General features: G+C 45.4%; 1 protein-coding gene across 1 annotated transcript; it reads left to right on the top strand.

Annotated features, from left to right (window-relative positions):
* Positions 1 to 17395: 17395 nt before the first annotated feature.
* Positions 17396 to 18183, top strand: LOC123152217 (protein GLUTAMINE DUMPER 6). The gene has a single exon (XM_044571822.1). It carries the CDS (start codon positions 17530 to 17532, stop codon positions 17917 to 17919), a length of 390 nt encoding a protein of 129 aa, XP_044427757.1. The 5' UTR covers positions 17396 to 17529; the 3' UTR covers positions 17920 to 18183.
* The last annotated feature ends 1163 nt before the right edge of the window (positions 18184 to 19346 follow it).

Raw genomic sequence — 19346 nt, 5'->3', positions numbered from 1 at the left:
AGTACAATAGTGATCTAGGAGTAGATCACTGGACAACGGTCAAAATTATCCTTAGTGGAATAAGGAAATATTTCTCAATTATGGTGGTGACAAAAGGTTCATCGTAAAGAGTTACGTCGACGCAAGCTTTGACACAGATCTGGATGACTCTAAGTCTCTATCTAGATACATATTGAAAGTGGGAGCAATTAGCTAGAGTAGCTCCGTGCAGAGCATTGTTGACATAGATATTTGCAAAATACTTACGGATCTGAATATGACAGACCCGTTGACTAAAATTATCTCACAAGCAAAACATGATCACACCTTAGTACTCTTTGGGTGTTAATCACATAGCGATGTGAACTAGATTACTGACTCTAGTAAACCCTTTGGGTGTTGGTCACATATCGATGTGAACTATGGGTGTTAACCACATAAAGATGTGAACTATTGATGTTAGATCACATGGCGATGTGAACTAGATTATTGACTCTAGTGCAAGTGGGAGACTGAAGGAAATATGCCCTAGAGGCAATAATAAAGTTATTATTTATTTCCTTATTTCATGATAAATGTTTATTATTCATGCTAGAATTGTATTAACCGGAAACATAATACATGTGTGAATACATAGACAAACAAAGTGTCACTAGTATGCCTCTACTTGACTAGCTCGTTAATCAAAGATGGTTATGTTTCCTAACCATAGACATGTGTTATCATTTGATTAACGGGATCACATCATTAGGAGAATGATGTGATTGACATGACCCATTCCATTAGCTTAGCACCCGATCGTTTAGTATGTTGCTATTGCTTTCTTCATGACTTATACATGTTCCTATGACTATGAGATTATGCAACTCCCGTTTACCAGAGGAACACTTTGTGTGCTACCAAACGTCACAATATAACTGGGTGATTATAAAGGAGCTCTACAGGTGTCTCCAAAGGTACATGTTGGGTTGGCGTATTTCGAGATTAGGATTTGTCACTTTGATTGTCGGAAAGGTATCTCTGGGCCCTCTCGATAATGCACATCACATAAGCCTTGCAAGCATTACAACTAATGAGTTAGTTGCAAGATGATGTATTACGAAATGAGTAAAGAGACTTGCCGGTAACGAGATTGAACTAGGTATTGAGATATCGACGACCGAATCTCGGGCAAGTAACATACCGATGACAAAGGGAACAACGTATGTTGTTATGCGGTCTGACCGATAAAGATCTTCGTAGAATATGTGGGAGCCAATATGAGCATCCAGGCTCCGCTATTGGTTATTGACCGGAGACATGTCTCGGTCATGTCTACATTGTTCTCGAACCCGTAGGGTCCGCACGCTTAAGGTTTCGATGATAGTTATATTATGAGTTTATAAGTTTTGATGTACCGAAGGAGTTCGGAGTCCCGGATGAGATCGGGGGCATGACGAGGAGTCTCGAAATGGTCGATACGTAAAGATCGATATATTGGACGACTATATTCGGACATTGGAAAGGTTCCGAGTGATTCGGGTATTTTTGGAGGTACCGGGGAGTTATGGGAATACGAGGAAGAAGCAATGGGCCTTAATGGGCCTTAGTGGAAGGACCAGGAGGTGGCGCGCGCCCCTCCCAAGCCCAGTCCGAATTGGACAAGGGGTTTGGGGTGCGGCCCCTCTCTCCCTTCCTTCCCCTCTTCCCCCCTTTCCCCCCTTCTCCTAGTTGGACTAGGAAAGGAGGAAACCTACTCCAACTAGGAGTAGGAATCCTACTCCCTGGCGCGCCCCTCCTAGGGCGGCCTCCTCCCCCTTGCTCCTTTATATACGGGGGCAGGGGGCACATCTAGGCACACAAGTTGATCCGCGTGATCATATTCTTAGCCGTGTGCGGTGCTCCCTTCCACCATAATCCTCGATAATATTGTAGCGGTGCTTAGGCGAAGCCCTGCGACGGTAGTACATCAAGATCGTCACCACGCCGTCGTGCTGACGGAACTCTTCCCCGACACTTTGCTGGATCGGAGTCCAGGGATCGTCATCGAGCTGAACGTGTGCTAGAACTCAGAGGTGCCGTAGTTTCGGTGCTTGATCGGTCGGGCCGTGAAGACGTACGACTACATCAACCGCGTTGTGCTAATGCTTCCGCTGTCGGTCTACAAGGGTACGTAGATCACACTCTCCCCTCTTATTGCTATGCATCACCATGATCTTGCGTGTGCGTAGGAATTTTTTTTGAAATTACTACGTTCCCCAACATATTTGATATACATGTTATTAATATGTACCTTAATAATGCTCGTAGTAGCGCCTGGGTATTTGATATTTGTTTTGTTGCTCATATTTGCAAGTCGAAATAGGGGCTACAGAATAAACGAAGATTGGCTAAGGACGAGGTGACGATGCGCGTCGGAAATGGTTCCAAGGTCGATGTGATCTCTGTCGGCACGCTACCTCTACATCTACCTTTGAGATTAGTTTTAGACATGAATAATTGTTATTTGGTGCCAGCATTGAGCATGAACATTATGTCTGGATCTTGTTTGATGCGAGACGGTTATTCATTTAAATCAGAGAACAATGGTTGTTCTATTTATATGTGTAATATCTTTTATGATCATGCACCCTTGATGAGTGGTCTATTTTTGTTGAATCTCGATCGTAGTGATACACATATTCATAATATTGAAGCCAAAAGATGAAAGTTAATAATGATAGTGTAACTTATTTGTGGCACTGCCGTTTAGGTCATATTGGTGTAAAGCGCATGAAGAAACTCCATGCTGATGGGCTTTTGGAATCACTTGATTATAAATCACTTGATGCTTGCGAACCATGCCTCATGGGAAAGATAGCTAAGACTCCGTTCTTCGGAATATTGGAGCGAGCCACTGACTTATTGGAAATAATACATACTGATGTATGCGGTCCGATGAGTGTTGAGGCTGGCAGTAGGTATCATTATTTTCTGACCTTCACAGATGATTTGAGCTGATATGGGTATATCTACTTGATGAAACATAAGTCTGAAACATTTGAAAAGTTCAAAGAATTTCAGAGTGAAGTGGAAAATCATTGTGACAAGAAAATAAAGTTTCTATGATCTAATCGCGGAGACGAATATTTGAGTTACGAGTTTGGTCTTCATTTAAAACAATGTGGAATAGTTTCGCAACTCACGCCACCTGGAACACCACAGCGTAATGGTGTGTCCGAACGTCATAACCGTACTTTAACAGATATGGTGTGATCTATGATGTCTCTTACTGATTTACCACTATCGTTTTGGGGTTATGATCTAGAGACAGCTGCATTCACGTTAAATAGGGCACCTCTAAATCCGTTGAGAGACACCATACGAACTATGGTTTGGCAAGAAACCTAAGATGTCGTTTCTTAAAGTTTGGGGCTGCGATGCTTATGGAAAAAGCCTCAACCTGATAAGCTCGAATCCAAATAGGAGAAGTGTGTATTCATAGGATACCCAAAGGAAACTGTTGGGTACACCTTCTATCACAGATCCGAAGGCAAGATATTCGTTGCTAAGAATGGATCCTTTCTAGAGAAGGAGTTTCTCTCGAAAGAAGTGAGTGGGAGGAATGTAGAACTTGATGAGGTAATTGTACATTTTACCGAATTGGAAAGTAGTTCATCACATAAATCAGTTCAAGTGATGCCTACACCAATTAGTGAGGAAGTTAATGATGATGATCATGAAACTTCAGATCAAGTTACTACCGAACCTCGTAGGTCAACCAGAGTACGTTCCGCACCAGAGTGGTACCATAATCCTGTTCTGGAAGTCATGTTACTTGACCATGACGAACCTACGAACTATCAGGAAGCCATGATGAGCCCAGATTCCGCGAAATGGCTTGAGGCCATGAAATTTGAGATGGGATCCATGTATGAGAACAAAGTGTGGACTTTGGTTGACTTGCCTGATGATCGGCAAGCCATAGATAATAACTGGATCTTCAAGAATAAGATTTAGGCTGGCGGTAATGTTACTGTCTACAAAGCTCGAATTGTTGCGAAAGGTTTTCGACAAGTTCAAGGAGTTGACTACGATGAGTCTTTCTCACTCGTAGCGATGCTTAAGTCTATCCGAATCATGTTAGTAATTGCCGCATTTTAATTTATGATTATGTAATTTGGCAAATGGATGTCAAAACCGCATTCCTTAATGGATTTCTTAAAGAAGAGTTGTATATGATGCAACCAGAAGGTTTTATCGATCCTAAAGGTGCTAACAAAGTGTGCAAGCTCCAGCAATCCATTTATGGGCTAGTGCAAGCATCTGTGAGTTGGAATATATGCTTTGATAGTGTGATCAAAGCATGTGGTTTTACACAGACTTTTGGAGAAGCTTGTATTTACAAGAAAGTGAGTGGGAGCTCTATAGAATTTTTGATATTATATGTAGATGACATATTGTTGGTCGGAAATGATACTGAATTTCTGAATAGCATAAAAGGATACTTGAATAAGAATTTTTCAATGAAAGACCCCGGTGAAGCTGCTTATATATTGGGCATCAAGATCTATAGAGGTAGATCAAGACGCTTAATTGGACTTTCACAAAGCACATACCTTGATAAAGTTTTGCAGAAGTTCAAAATGGATCAGTCAAAGAAAGGGTTCTTGATTGTGTTACAAGGTGTGAAGTTGAGTCAGACTCAATGCCCGACCACTGCATAAGATAGAGAGAAAATGAAAGCCATTCCCTATGCCTCGGCCATATATAAGTTATATCATGTATCCAATGTCGTTTACCAGACCTGATGTGTGCCTTGCTATAAGTTTAGCAGGGAGGTACCAAAGGAATCCAGGAGTGGATCACTAGACAGTAGTCAAGAACATCCTGAAATACCTGAAAAGGACTAAGGATATGTTTCTAGTTTATGGAGGTGACAAAGAGCTTGTCGTAAATGGTTACGTCGATGCAAGTTTTGACACTGATCCAAATGGCTCAAAGTCGCAAACTGGATAAGTATTTATATTGAATGGTAGAGCTATAAGTTGGTGCAGTTCCAAGCAGAGCGTCGTGGCGGGATCTACGTGTGAAGCAGAGAACAAAGATGCTTCGGAAGCAGCAAATGAAGGAGTCTGGATGAAGGAGTTCATATCCGATCTAGGTGTAATACCTATTGCATGGGATCCAATGAAAATCTTTTGTGACAATACTAGAGCAATTGCCTTAGCGAAGGAATCCAGATTTCACAAGAGAACCAAACACATGAAGAGATGCTTCAATTCCATCCGCGATCAAGTCAAGGAGGGAGACAGAGATTTCCAAAATACATACGGATCTGAATGTTGCACACCTGTTGACTAAGCCTCTTCCACAAGCAAAACATGGTCAGCTCCAAGACTCCATGGGTGTTAGAATCATTACTATGTAGATTGACTCTAGTGCAAGTGGGAGACTGAAGGAAATATGCCCTAAAGCCAATAATAAAGTTGTTATTTATATTTCCTTATATCATGATAAATGTTTATTATTCATGCTAGAATTGTACTAACCCGAAACTTGATACATGTGTGAATACATAGAAAAAACAAAGTGTCCCTAGTATGCCTCTACTTGACTAGCTCGTTAATCAAAGATGGTTAAGTTTCCTGACCATAGACATGTGTTGTCATTTGATGAACGGGATCACATCATTAGGAGAATGATGTGATCGACAAGACCCATCCGTTAGCTTAGCATAATGATCCTTAAGTTTTATTGATATTGATTTCTTCATGACTTATACATATTCCTCTCACTATGAGATTATGCAACTCCCGAATACCTGAGGAATACCTTGTGTGCTATCAAACGTCACAACGTAACTGGGTGATTATAAAGATGCTCTACAGGTGTCTCCGAAGGTGTTTGTTGGGTTGGCATAGATCAAGATTACGATTTGTCACTCCGAGTATCGGAGAGGTGTCTCTAGGCCCTCTCGATAATGCACATCACTATAAGCCTTGCAAGCAATGTGACTAATGAGTTAGTTGCGGGGTGATGAATTACGGAACAAGTAAAGAGACTTGCATGTAACGAGATTGTACTAGGTATGAGGATACCGATGATCGAATCTGGGCAAGTAACATACCAATGATAAAGGGAATAATGTATGTTGTTATTGCGGTTTGACCGATAAAGATCTTCGTAGGATATGTAGGAACCAATATGAGCATCCAGGTTCCGGTATTGGTTATTGACCGGAGATGTGTCTCGGTCATGTCTACATAGTTGTCGAACCCGTAGGGTCCGCATGCTTAATGTTCGATGACGATTTGTATTATGAGTTATGTGTTTTGGTGACCGAAGTTTGTTCGGAGTCCCGGATGAGATCACAGACATGACGAGGAGTCTCGAAATGGTCGAGAGGTAAAGATTGATATATTGGTTTTGGAGAAGTCCGGGTATATTTCGGAGTACCGAGGGGTTACCGGAACCCCCCCGGGGAGTTATTGGGCCTACATGGGCCTTAGTGGAGAGAGACGGAAGCCCGCAAGGGGTGGCCGCCCCCCTTCAATGGGAGTCCGAGTTGGACTAGGGGAGGGGGCGGTGCCCCCTTTCCCTCTCCCTCTCCCTCTCCTTCCCTTTCCCCTTCGATGAGAAAGGAAAAAGGGGGAACAGAGGAGAGAGAGAAGGAAGGCGGCGTCGGCCCCCTCTCCTTGTCCTATTCAGACTAGGGGGGAGGGGCGCGCGGCCCAGCCCTGGCCACCTCTCCTCTCTTCCACTAAAGCCCACTAAGGCCCATATACCTCCCGGGGGGTTCCGGTAACCTCCCGGTACTCCGGTAAAATCCCGATTTCACCCGGAACACTTCCGATATCCAAATATAGGCTTCCAATATATCAATCTTTATGTCTCAACCATTTCGAGATTCCTCGTCATGTCCGTGATCACATCCGGGACTCCGAACAAACTTCGGTACATCAAAACTCATAAACTCATAATATAACTATCAGGAGTGGAGTCCTAGTATGACTCCCCCCCCCCCATGGCGCGCCCCCTTGGTGCCCGGCCTCCTTCTCCCCTCCTTTATATACGGGGGCAGGGGGCACCCCATAGCACGTCAATTGTTCCTTTAGCTGTGTGCGGTGCCCCCCTCCACAGTTTACTCCTCCGGTCATAGCGTCGTAGTGCTTAGGCGAAGCCCTACGCGGATCACATCACCATCACCGTCACCATGCCGCCGTGCTGATGAAACTCTCCCTCGATCCTCTGCTGGATCAAGAGTTCGAGGGACGTCATCGAGCTGAACGTGTGCTAAACTCGGAGGTGCCGTACGTTCAGTAGTAGATCGTTTGGATCGGGAAGACGTTCGACTACATCAACCGCGTTAACCTAACGCTTCCGCTTTCGGTCTACGAGGGTATGTGGACACACTCTCCCCCTCTCGTTGCTATGCATCTCCTAGATAGATCTTGCGTGATCGTAGAATTTTTTTTGAAATTGCATGCTACATTCCCCAACAAGCGGGTCTTTAGCGCCTGGATTAAGAGGCTAATTACCCGGGTCCACGAGTCAACGAATCGATCCGGGTTTCAAACGGAGGCGCGCTGGCGGCAATGGTCCGATGACGCAGACCGCGACGGAGGGGCTCGGGCACTCGCCGGAAATCGGCTATGGGCGCCCATTTGACGCTCTCGATGGTGTGTTCGAACGTACGCAGCAGCGCGCGTCGAACAGCGGTTGTGGCAGCAGGGGGAGTGGCCAACGTCATCGATGGCCGCGGCAGTGCAAGTCGAGCGAGCTCGCTTTTGGGGCTGTGTTGCACGAAGAGGCGAGCTAAGGACATCGACGGGTTCCTGGGGATCCCAGGAACACGAGGTAAAGCTTGGTTTTGAGCTCTGCAAGCAGTCGTCGTGGCGGCGACAAGGAAGGCGATGGCGGGTTCGGTCGTGATGGGGCGGCGGCTAGAGGCAGAACAGCGAGGGGAGGGGGACAGAGGGAGAACGGTCGGTGCTCACCAGGCTTAGTAGCGCAGGGGTGGAGTAGATCAACCGCGGTGAGGTCTGGTGATGCCGAGGAAGAAGAAGGAGCACTCCGGCACTAGGGTGCTCCCGGGCTCGAACGGAGGCCCGTGGATGAGCACGACGGAGTAGCCTGATACGATGAGGGGCACGGGGACAACGGTGGCTATGAGCTTCAGCGGGGATCGCCCATGGCAGCGCTGGGGAGAGAGGGAAGAGCGAGGGAGAGAGTGATGGGAAAGGGAAAGTGGGGATCTAGGGTTGTCTCTAGGGCCAGGGCGACGCCCTTATCCACCTCATGGCTATAGGGGTGTGCCGTGGCGTGCATCGCGCGACGTCGTCGGCATCGGATGGCCATGGTGCACGCACAGCCTTCCAGGTGTGGGGAAGAAGAAAGGCCGGCTAAACGGGCCAGGCCGTGCACTATGCAGTGCAAGCCCAAAGGTACATTGCTCTAATTTTCTTTTATTCTTTTCCTTGTATGTTTTCTTTTACAGCAGCACTTTTGTTTTTTATTTAGCCATCAAATGACTTTTGTAAAATGGGGAACCTGCCACATAATTAACTTGCAATATTTAGCACTGCCACAAAAAGTTTGGAGGGAAGATGATTTAGAATTTTACTTAAATACAAATGGATTAAATGGGCTGTTTTGGGCACTATTTTAAATAGGTTAGTGGCAATTTAACATTTCAAATAATATTTTTTCTACATGAAAATTACTTAGTGATTATTTTTCAACCCAACGAACATTTTGTTGGACAGTTTGAAGACATAGAAATTTGACTTTCAATTTAAATTTGAGTTCGAGTTTGATTTTGAGCAAGTGGCACTTAAGCTTGAAAAACATGATGACTTGGCAATATTAGAGAGAAGATTATTGTAGCATGATTCTCGGGGTGTTACAAAGAAGAGCCGAGTCAGAACCGGAACAGGTCGGCCCAGACCACCCATGGGGGGACGCCACGGGCGATGGAAAAATATGCTCCTGTTGTTATGCATGCGGTTTCATTTTCGTAGCCGTAAGAACTGAAACTTTTTTTGAGTGGACACAACTGAATGGGCCTGCTTTCCTGGGTCCAAAAGGGCCTTACCGATGGACTACAAAGAGGCCTGCGATATACACTTTCTTAAGTGAGACCTCAAGTGGAGAGACCTACATTGATCTACCCCAGGGTTTCTTGTGCCGCCGCTGTGGTCATTTGAGAAATTTAGGTCCCCTCACCTCCGGCTGCCATCTTGGCGCTGATAGGTGGGGAGACCTCGAATCTTCAAGACCTCTATGTTCTTCGCCATAGTTTAGTCATCATCATAATTTCGTGAGAATAAAATTTCTCTCGTTCTTTTGGTGGTACGCCGGTACCATAAGGTTAGAGAGTTTTATGTCCTTCTCGGATCTGATGGGTTTATAATGCTGTGTCCAGCCTTTTTTGTTGATCTGATGGTTTTTTGCCCTGTGCCGTCGGCGCGGGCACGTCTGCATCGCGTCGATGGAGGCGGCGGAGTGACCGACAGTTAAGCTGTTGCCGATGGCTTCTGACGTCCGCGCAGAAGCTAGCAAGCCGCATGGTGATCGACCATTTAGTTGGACCCGGTTACCATGGCAGGTGACGTATAAACGGACGACGAAATACATGCGTGTTCACCGGCAACAAAAACGTGTGTTGTTCATGCAACCAGTTCATACCAAATCCATCAAAAATAAGAGCGCACTACTGCCTGTTAAGCAAACTGGGAGACAACAAAGCCATCCACACAGCACGAACGACACGATGGCGCGCCTGGAAGCCACTCCTGGCCGAGATCGGGGCGTGCAACATGGATGGACATGGAACATGCAGCGGCCTCGCCCCTGGCTTTCCCCGTCTCCCTTTCGTCCGAAGACCCGGTTCCTGGCAGCACGCAGCTTACGCATCACATCACCAACCAAAGCCACCATCCTGGCCGATAGTTGAGAGTGGTCGGCTCCGGTGATGGAGGGGCGATGACGGCGGCGCGCCTTCGACTCGCTTCGGTGCTTGTAATCGTTTTTAGGTGGTCTACGGATCTGATTGTAATTTTTAGTTCTGGTGTTCGTTGTCCTGCCATGATTAAAGATGAATAGATTGAAAGTTTTTCTGAAGAAAAAAAGAGAGTGGCCGCACATCCATCACGTGAAAATCGTGCGGCGAATCGAGAGCACACTGACGACGGGGCGGAATGGCGCCGTGTTATCTATCCATCCTGCTAACCAACACTACACCACTGCTGAGTATTGACCTACCGTATGTAGCTGAGCGCGACAGAGTGACAGGCGAATGTGTATGGCGTGATCATTTTATTCTGTGCGTAGTAGTGCTCGTCGAGCCGCCGCATCGCAGTCGCGGTTTTCGCCGGATGGGCGTGAGGGCGACGCTTCTTCGATTTGTCAAAGATCGGGCACTACCAGCGGCCGGCTCCTTTCGACGTACGCAAGAAACCAAACAAGTGGATTTCTCCTCAAGTAAGTATTTTGATCCCCAGTAGCCACCCTGAGCGATTGCATCATCTATATTCATCATTTCTGCCAAAGCGCCAAGCAAGCATAGTCGTTAGCAGCATTCGTATATACGGACACTTTATTTCCTTTTGAGATGACAGGTGGAGATATATGAACTTCATGAATAGATGCTCAACTATATCAGCGATATATACTTCCTCTGGTCTTTTTTTTTCTTATGGAGAGGACTTGTCGTTCTTGAATCATGTCCTGCTTCGAAAAAATATTTATCTTTTGTTCTCTTCCAGGTAGGGTGTCATCCCGTTCCCTCGGATAGTGATACGGAAATCCAACATATCATGTTTAACTTTTGGATAATCTCAAGAGCCGGGCGAATCCACAAATTTAACCAGTGGTATGCGTCTGGGTTATTCTTTCTTCCACAAAGGTTATGCCTAATTTCATCTAATTTGCAAAGGTCAAACTAATTTAATAATCAACTGTTAATAAAGTTAGCACCATATCTACAGATTAGGTGAGTGCTAATATACTCGGCCTGCGGATTTGGCTAACTGGGTAACACACATTGGACGCGTAAAAGAAATGTTGTCCCCACATGTAAGCATCCTCAAATCACCAAAAGCTGCGAAGTGGAATTACCTTTCTAAAATCGAGGACAATGTGGTAGTAAGAAAATTAAAATGTGGTGCAACATGTCACCCCTTTACAGATACAGAGTGCAAAGTGGAATCATTATATGCTTAAATAGATAAGGGACTACATTTATTTTCTGTTCTTCGAGGAGAGGACTCCTCTATCTTGATACAACCATGTACTGGTTAGAAACATTATTTATTTTTTGTTCTGTTCCTTTGAGGGTGTCATTTCATTCCCTGGCAAAGTGATGCGGGAATGTTACAAATCATGTGCAGTTAACTTTTGGATTATCTCAAGAGCCTGACGAACCCACAAATTAATCAGTGATACGAATGCGGGTTATTCTTTCTTCCGAAATGGTTAGGCTTAACTTTATTCTGCAAAGAGTCACTAATTTATTCCAATCACGAGTAACTAGTTTTTAAAAGACGCCCGAAGGGCATTATATCTGATAAATATTAAGAGAAATAATAATAGTACAATGAACAAACAATTGAATACAGAAAGATCTGAAAAGTATAATTACATTGAAAATCATACTAGCCTCCATCTTCCTTTAATTGTACTCCGACCGTCGTAAATTGAAAATTTCATTGAACCAATAATAAAGGAAAGGAACACTTGCAAATGGCCTCATCATACCAGGTTTTGAAGGCCACAGTATTTACTCGCTCCATGAAACAAGATTTAGAAATCGCTAAAGTAGTATTAGTTAGAACGTCACCCCCACCTAGTACATGCTTGCAATCCATCACCACCAGTTAAAGAGGATTGGACAAATCAAACTATGCTGCAAAACAAAGAAGACATAGTAGTCCCCGCACTAATAGTCAGCCAATAGCCCTCCTTAAATGACACACCAATTACCAATTACTACCAGGATCTAAAGGGAACCAACATATCTAGAGATACATATTGAATTCATACTCCGACCAACTCATTCAAAAGTCCGACAGGACGCAATTATTTATTGCATTTACTGGGTTTTGAACCCTAAACCTCTTGGTTGTAAGTTTATACACCTAACCAGTTGACCCATCAGTCTGAACTGATGGAGAGAGACGGGCAATATAATTCAACACGCCCCCTCACGTCTAGGCTTATTTAGTCCTTAGATGTGGGATTTATGCAGGCCGCGGAATCTTCTTTTAATACTGCTTTGGCAGAGTCTTGAACTCAAGATCTCCTGACTCTGGTACCATATTGCATTCATACTCCGCCGAACATTATACTCCAACAATACAAACTCTTACAGGCCCTTTGTTAGTGCCAGATCAAATGTCGCAAAGGTAGGAAGAGTCCGAAGAGCCTTATTCTAACACGTCGTTGCTGCCATCACCTTGTCAATTTTGCCAGGGAAACAAAAAACTAAGGGAAAAAATTAGACAGATGAGTGCTCATGTATTTTCTTAAGAGAGACTAAGTTGAAAGATCTTTAGATTGGCGAAGTCAACCGAGCACCTCGTAATTGGCAAACATATATAACACTAAAAAATAGTATTAAAAAGCATGAAGTAAATCTAGAAAATATACGAGAATCAATACGAAGTCTATGACTTGAATTCAGATTCAAAACCTGGACTTGTATCCGGTTTGTATTAGAAGATAGACTAGTCCTAATCCTAATAAAACTCCACATGTAAACCACCCCTTCAACATATATAAAGAGAGACAGGGCTCCCCAAAGGGGGAGATGAGAAGAAAATAATCCCTAGGGCTAGACACAACTAAGAGGAGAGCCGGTTTATGCGGCGACTCCCTCATGAGTGTAATGAACCTAGCCACAAACAACATGTAGGGCTATTCCGGATGATGTTTCTCGGGGCCTGAAGCTGTCTAAATTCTTGTCTTGTGTTGCGTCTCTCGATTTCGCTCAACCCCTCTCAAGCTACCACATAGATGCGTTGGCCTAACGACTAAATCTTCACACTAGAACATCTGCCGTGGCAGTCCCACGACATCAATACAAAGTCTATGACTTGAATTCAGATTCCACGACAAGAAACTGAGCCATTTAAGCTATGCTTAATCCGTTGCGGAAAGTGGAATTCACTTTTTTCTCAACTACTCCCTCCATTCCTAAATAAGTCTTTTTTAGAGATTCTAATAAGGGACTACATACGAAGCAAAATGAGTTAATCTACACTCTAAAATATATCTGTATATATTCATATGTAGTTTGTATTGAAATATCTACATAGACTTATATTTAGAAATGGAGTACTCTCTCTATAAAAAAATATAAGAGCGTCTAGATCTAAACGAGACTTGCTCCTCCTCTTCTCTTTGTGTTAGTTCACTGGAGACCACTCCTCAATCTTGAACCATGCCATGATTAGGAAAATGATTAATCTTATGTTCTGTTCCTGTGAGGGTGTCGTCCCATTCCCTGGTAAAGACGTAAAGTGATGCAAGCATCAAGCAAATCACGTCTGGTGAACCTTTGGGCCTCCTTTGGTCCATAGGATTGAAAAATCATAGGAATAGGAAAGTCATAGGAAATGAGATGACATGCATCTCAAATCCTATGCATAGGAATAGAAAATGAGATGCCCTTTGATTCACACCATAGGATTTTTTCCATTGAGTCTAGGTTAATGTTTATTTTCCTATGAAATGTGGAGGATAGGAAGAATTCCTTCATAGGAATAGGATTTCATTCCTACAAACCAAAGAGCTTTAAAGGAATTTTCCCTATAGAAATCCTATCCTATGAAAATCCTACAAAATTCCTCCAAACCAAAGGAGGCCTTGGATAATCTGAAGGGCCGGAGGAATCCGCATATCTAACCAGCAGCGCGGTGTGCATCTGGGTTATTCCATCTTCGAGAATGGTTAAGACCTAACTTGCCTTGGACGGAGGGTGAAACGAACTTAATCATCACATTGTCAACAAACTTACACTAGTAAAAAAAGGGGCTTTGGTCCAGCCAGAAAAGAGCATTAATCCCGGTTGCATTACGAACCGGGACTAATGTGAGCATTAGTCCCGGTTCAAGCGGCGAGGGCACCATACAGGCATTACTCCCAGTTCAAATGGGACCTTTAGTCTCGGTTCGTGGCACGAACCGGTACTACTGGTGCAATTTTCAAATCCTACCCCCCCAGCCCCCGGTGCATCGCATTTTCAGTTTTGTAAAAAGCAAAAGAAAATGATAGAAACTTCAAAATTTAAAATCCTTCGAGATGTAGTTATGTTACTACATCTACTAGTTAGGAAAATTTTAAAACTTATATTTGGACATGTTTTGCAAAAAGTGTAGGAAAATGTAAAACGGCTATAACTTTTGCATACGATGTCGGAAAAAAAACATATAATATGTCAAAATGTTCGGAACGAAAATCCGCATCCGATGGAGACCACCTACGGCCTGTTTGCAAATTTTTAGAATCCTCAAATTCTAAAAGGAAAAAAAGTTATGCTCAAATTTTAGTTTTTTTTGAATTTTTGTTAAATCTGGTCAAACTACTTATTCAAGAAGTATTAGTGTTACTAAATAATTATTCAAGAATATTAGTGTTAAATAATTATTTCAGTTTTTTTGAATTTTGGTCAACTATGGTCAAACTGTGGTCAAACTATGGTCAAACTACTTATTCAAGAAATATTAGTGTTACTAAATAATTATTGATTTTTAGAACAATAGTTTCAAACTCAAATAGTGAAATGTGTGACTTCATACTCAAGCTAAATTCCTAAGGGTTAATAGGATTGACATCTTACTATTATCAGGAAAACAACAAGTGTAGACTTGGAAACGAGGGAGAATAGAACTCGAAAGTTAAGCGTGCTCAGGCTGGAGTAGTGAGAGGATGGGTGACCGTTCGGGAAGTTAGATGATTTGGAATAATGAGGGGTAATTAGAGATAAAGGTTAAATTGAGCAGTGATGAGGGGTGATTAGAGATTAGAGATTAAAAAAATTCAAAAAAATCATAAAATTTCCTAGTGTTAGCTAATAACGCATCAGTCAAAAAAAAGTTAACTAATAATTCACCCCGCTTTACTTTTGCCTGGGCCATACCACCACTAATTAGCGCCATCACCAACTAATCTAATAATCTAGTGCGCTCGTCGGCCACATCATCGCGCGAGTGGATTTGCATGGGTCATGTCAAAAGCTGGACACAAGGTGACGACGGCGTCCTCGATCGGTTATTTCATGTCAAAAGATCGTTGTGTGCAAGGAATGGATGGATGGTTTCTGACTTGACCATGCACGCACCTTTCGGACATGGCGACCTGATCGTCAATTCGTCGACGACGCCAGGTCGCGCAGTAGGGGCGGTCGATTCGTGCTCGCTCGCGCAACCACCTTTTCTCCCCCTTTCCCGTTTTTCTCGTCTCTTTTGCATCCGCCGTAGCCTGAAGATATGCATACATGCACCACACGACACGCATCATCGTAGTACTAGTATGTATGGTTTGGTCGAGGTCGATTTCTCATGAGAATCCAGCTAGCAACCAGCCGTCGATATAGGTAGCAGCCGGTGACTAGCTAGCACTAGCCGACGGAGGTCCAAAGTAGCAATGCGTTTTATTGCTACGCGGCCGGCACCACGCAACACGGGATCGTGAATCGACGCAACTCATCCTTGTAGTTCCAGCTGTGGATCTAGGTAGCGGCTTGTTTGCTTGCTTCGAGACGCGCACACGTCACGCGTCCCACGCAACGCCTGCGCACGGCAGCTGTTCTTCCTTCCCGCAGTAGTACGTAGTAGTACGTGCCTGGATGAATGGATGCGCGCGGCGACTCGATCTCGGGTCGGGTGGCGGAGGCGTAAAGCCAAATCGGCCGGCCGGTGAGCTACCTCTCGCCAGCTGCCCAGCTCCACCGATCGGTCCGTGCATGCATGCATGACGACGGCGACGCGTACCGATCGATATCCTTTGATGCCCTGCCCTGTCGGTTAGTGACTTGGTGTTCGAAGAGTTTGAGTTTAGCTCGTCCATCAGCATGCAGCCTAGGACGATGTATCTTGTGGCAATGGCATGGAGCGTATGAAGTGCGAGACACGGCTCGTGCACGTACCAGACGTGTTCTACGCATGCACGGCACCGCGGGGCGTGCATGTGTTGTTTATGTGACCGGCCGGACGCGGCGAACAGGAAACGAATCAGCACGTGCGTACAGCGTATGCGCATCATGTGGCCATTTGATTGATTTTACTGATGATGTGATCAGGCCGCTCTATGTCAACTTTGGTTGAAGGATTGATCGTGATGGCCTGTTGAACATATCCTACTACTTACTATTCCCCCCGTTTGGAGTATTTAGAACTAAAATATGTTTAAATACATTTTTTTATCGACAAGTAATCTTGAACAAAGGAAGTACTATTACCCTTGCGATGAATTATTGAGACTAGTCATAGTGGGGAGTAACTTAGACTAGTGCCATGCATATGACGCTAGTCTTTGTTACTACCTTCATAGTGCAAAGTAATATACAAGTAGTATCATGGATGATAGCATTTATTACATTATAGATTCATTTTGCTTTGGGTCACGTTATGTTATAGTAACATATTATGTTACTCCAAACATCTCTCTCATTAACTATATGCCACATAAACAAATTTGTCTTGATATGCGCTATGTTACTTGCTAAGTTTACTCCCACTATGACCAGCCTGAGAGAGACGCCTGAGAGAGACGCGCATTGGAATTACCCGGAGAGTATTCATTACCAACGGTCAAGACAGCTCCTAGTACTAGTAGTACCAGTTGTACCGCACTGCATCTGCATGGTCCTCTTCTCCCACCAACACCGAAACCCAGCAGGCAGATGTCTCGCCGCCACGTCGATCGTTCATTCCGAGCCATCCCAAGCGCAAGCGGCGCATACACGAACCATCCCAAGCACATGGCTAGGTTCACTGAATCTCCTCCACCCGAAGTTCTGCATTGAACTCTGCCGGTACCAGTACAGTCATACTCCTCGGCGTTCTCGAGCTTCCCGTTCCATCCACAGATTTTCGCAGAAAGTTTCAGAACCTTACTCCAAAATCAAATAGCAGAAATAGTAGATAAATAGCAGAAATTAATTGCAGTACAGTGAATTCAGTTTTTATCCAAAATCAAAAACCAGGTCCCACCATCCAAGCGGCCAAAACCCAGACGTTACTGTGCATGCAGCCGCAGCTACAGAAAAGCGGCCAAACCCAACCCAACCAAACCCAGCAGCAGCAGCAGTAGCACCTGGGGGAGGCAGAGCAGAGCGGAGCTGGCAAGCAAACCAAAGCCTCCCATCGCGCCGCGCAGAGCGGTTTCTTTTCCCCGCTCTCTCCCCCGCGCCACCTATAAATACCGCCTCCCTTCCCCCTCCTCTCCCACAGTCAGTCGTCACAGCCACACAGAACAACCGAGAAACCACTCTGCACGCACGCCCACAGAGAGAGACGAAGAGGAAGAAACAGAGAAAGAGATCGATAGAGGGAGAGGGATCGACATCGGCTTGATCCACCGTCCATCATGAGGCCGATCAGAGAAGGTGAAGCCCTGGTCGGATTCGCCGGGGCGCCGGCGGCGGGCGGCCACGGCCACGGCGCGCATCCGGGGCTGTGGAGGACGCCCACGCCCTACCTCTTCCTCGGCTTCGCGCTCATGATGGGGCTCATCGCCGTGGCGCTGCTCGTGCTCGTCTGCACGCGCCGCAAGCCGTCCGGCTCGTCGCGGCGGGGGAGCGCCGCCGAGGAGGCGTCGGCGCGCGGGATGGCGCCGCTCGACAGGGAGCCCAAGGTCGTCGTCATCATGGCCGGCGACGACTTGCCGTCCTTCCTCGCCAGCGCCAGGCCGTTCGCGTTCCCTGATGCCATCAACGCCGCCGACGTCGGCGAGCAGCGGCAGGCGGACGCTGCGTAGGCTCGACGCCCGCCCGTGTAACCGCGGGACCAATTTTGGCCTCTAGGATTCCCCCTGCGCGATCTGTATGTAGAATCTACGCCTACTCAATCCGTAGTAGCAGAGAAGATAGAGCTCTGTAGTAGTTTGCGTTTCTTGGTGAGGTGAGGTGAGCGGCGCGCATGGCGTGAGCGCGCCGGCGGCGTGCGTTGAGTTGAGATCTGGCGAAAGCGAATGGAATTTTGGCTTGCATCTTCATTCAATAAATGCATGATGCTTGCTTTTTTTCTTTTGAGTTAATGCATGATGCTTGCTTGGCTGCTCCCCAATTCGATTTCCACTTGAAATTTCGGCGCCTTCCGTTGGGTGAGCGGTATAAAATACTCGCCCGTCCTCGTCATTCTGGGAGACCGTCTCTCTCGGAAGTTTCACCGTGAGTCATCCAGCATTAACCGGTCTCCCATCCTGATCGAGTTTGATCACCACGTAAGTAAAAGTTTGTGCGAAGTGACGGAGCTTCCTGGCCGGCCCCGGGGAAACTTTTAACGTGATTGTTCTAGACTGCAAGTGCTGGTTAAGTGCATGTTGAAACGCACACAGTGAACTTTCGGTTGCTTGTCCATGTTGAAACGTACACAGTACACAGTGAAAACGAGCGAAAAGTACACAGTGAAAACGAGTATAGGATTACATGGGGTGCATTGATCGATTGTGTGGTCTTCAAACGCGAGCACACAGACTAAAAACAAAAATAGGGGAGCCTAGCGCGTCGTCGACACGTCGCGTAGAATTTATGCAACGGACTGTATGCGCCGCCCTTTATCAAACCAAGGTCCCGTCGCCTGTATTTGGAAATGGAGGTTATATACTTTTAGTGGGCACGTAGTACTTTTCTTACAAAAAACTACACGTACTACAGTCTCTTAAATAGCAGAATCTGCTTGTTAACAATGGGTTTCTGTCATCCATTTCGTGAAGGTACGAATTTTCTCACTACATTCATATTCCTGGTCTCCTTTTGTTTTTGCGGCATGCTATTTCTCATACACCTATAATTTGTTGTATCGCCGGTCGACTTTGGGAGTGCATAGGAGAGCAGCCCCCGAGGCCGGGACGGGACGACGCAGCCGGCCATCGTGTCCCTAACATGGCCTTGTCATGATCGAGCGGGATGCTTGATTGGTTCAGGGCATCTCAACCGTGCATCATCAAATCTTTCCTTGGAGTTCGACTGGACGTCTCGACATTTCAAGTCATCAAACAACGGTCACTGAATATCTGCAAAGTGGTTCGGACGTCTTAAATCACACAAGCCGTCTTCAAACTAGGGGGTGGGGTGGGGAGTCCGGACATCCATCGACACACTACGAAACTCCGCCTCGGACCCCACCATAAACTCACTTGTCCCTCTTTCTTGTTGCTCTCTCCTCTCTTCATTGGACAATGAG

This window comes from Triticum aestivum, chromosome 7A, assembly GCF_018294505.1.
Source record: "Triticum aestivum cultivar Chinese Spring chromosome 7A, IWGSC CS RefSeq v2.1, whole genome shotgun sequence".
In the NCBI taxonomy this organism is placed as follows: Eukaryota; Viridiplantae; Streptophyta; class Magnoliopsida; order Poales; family Poaceae; genus Triticum; species Triticum aestivum.
Note: the sequence above shows the minus strand (reverse complement) of the source record. Positions and strands in the feature narration are given on the sequence as shown.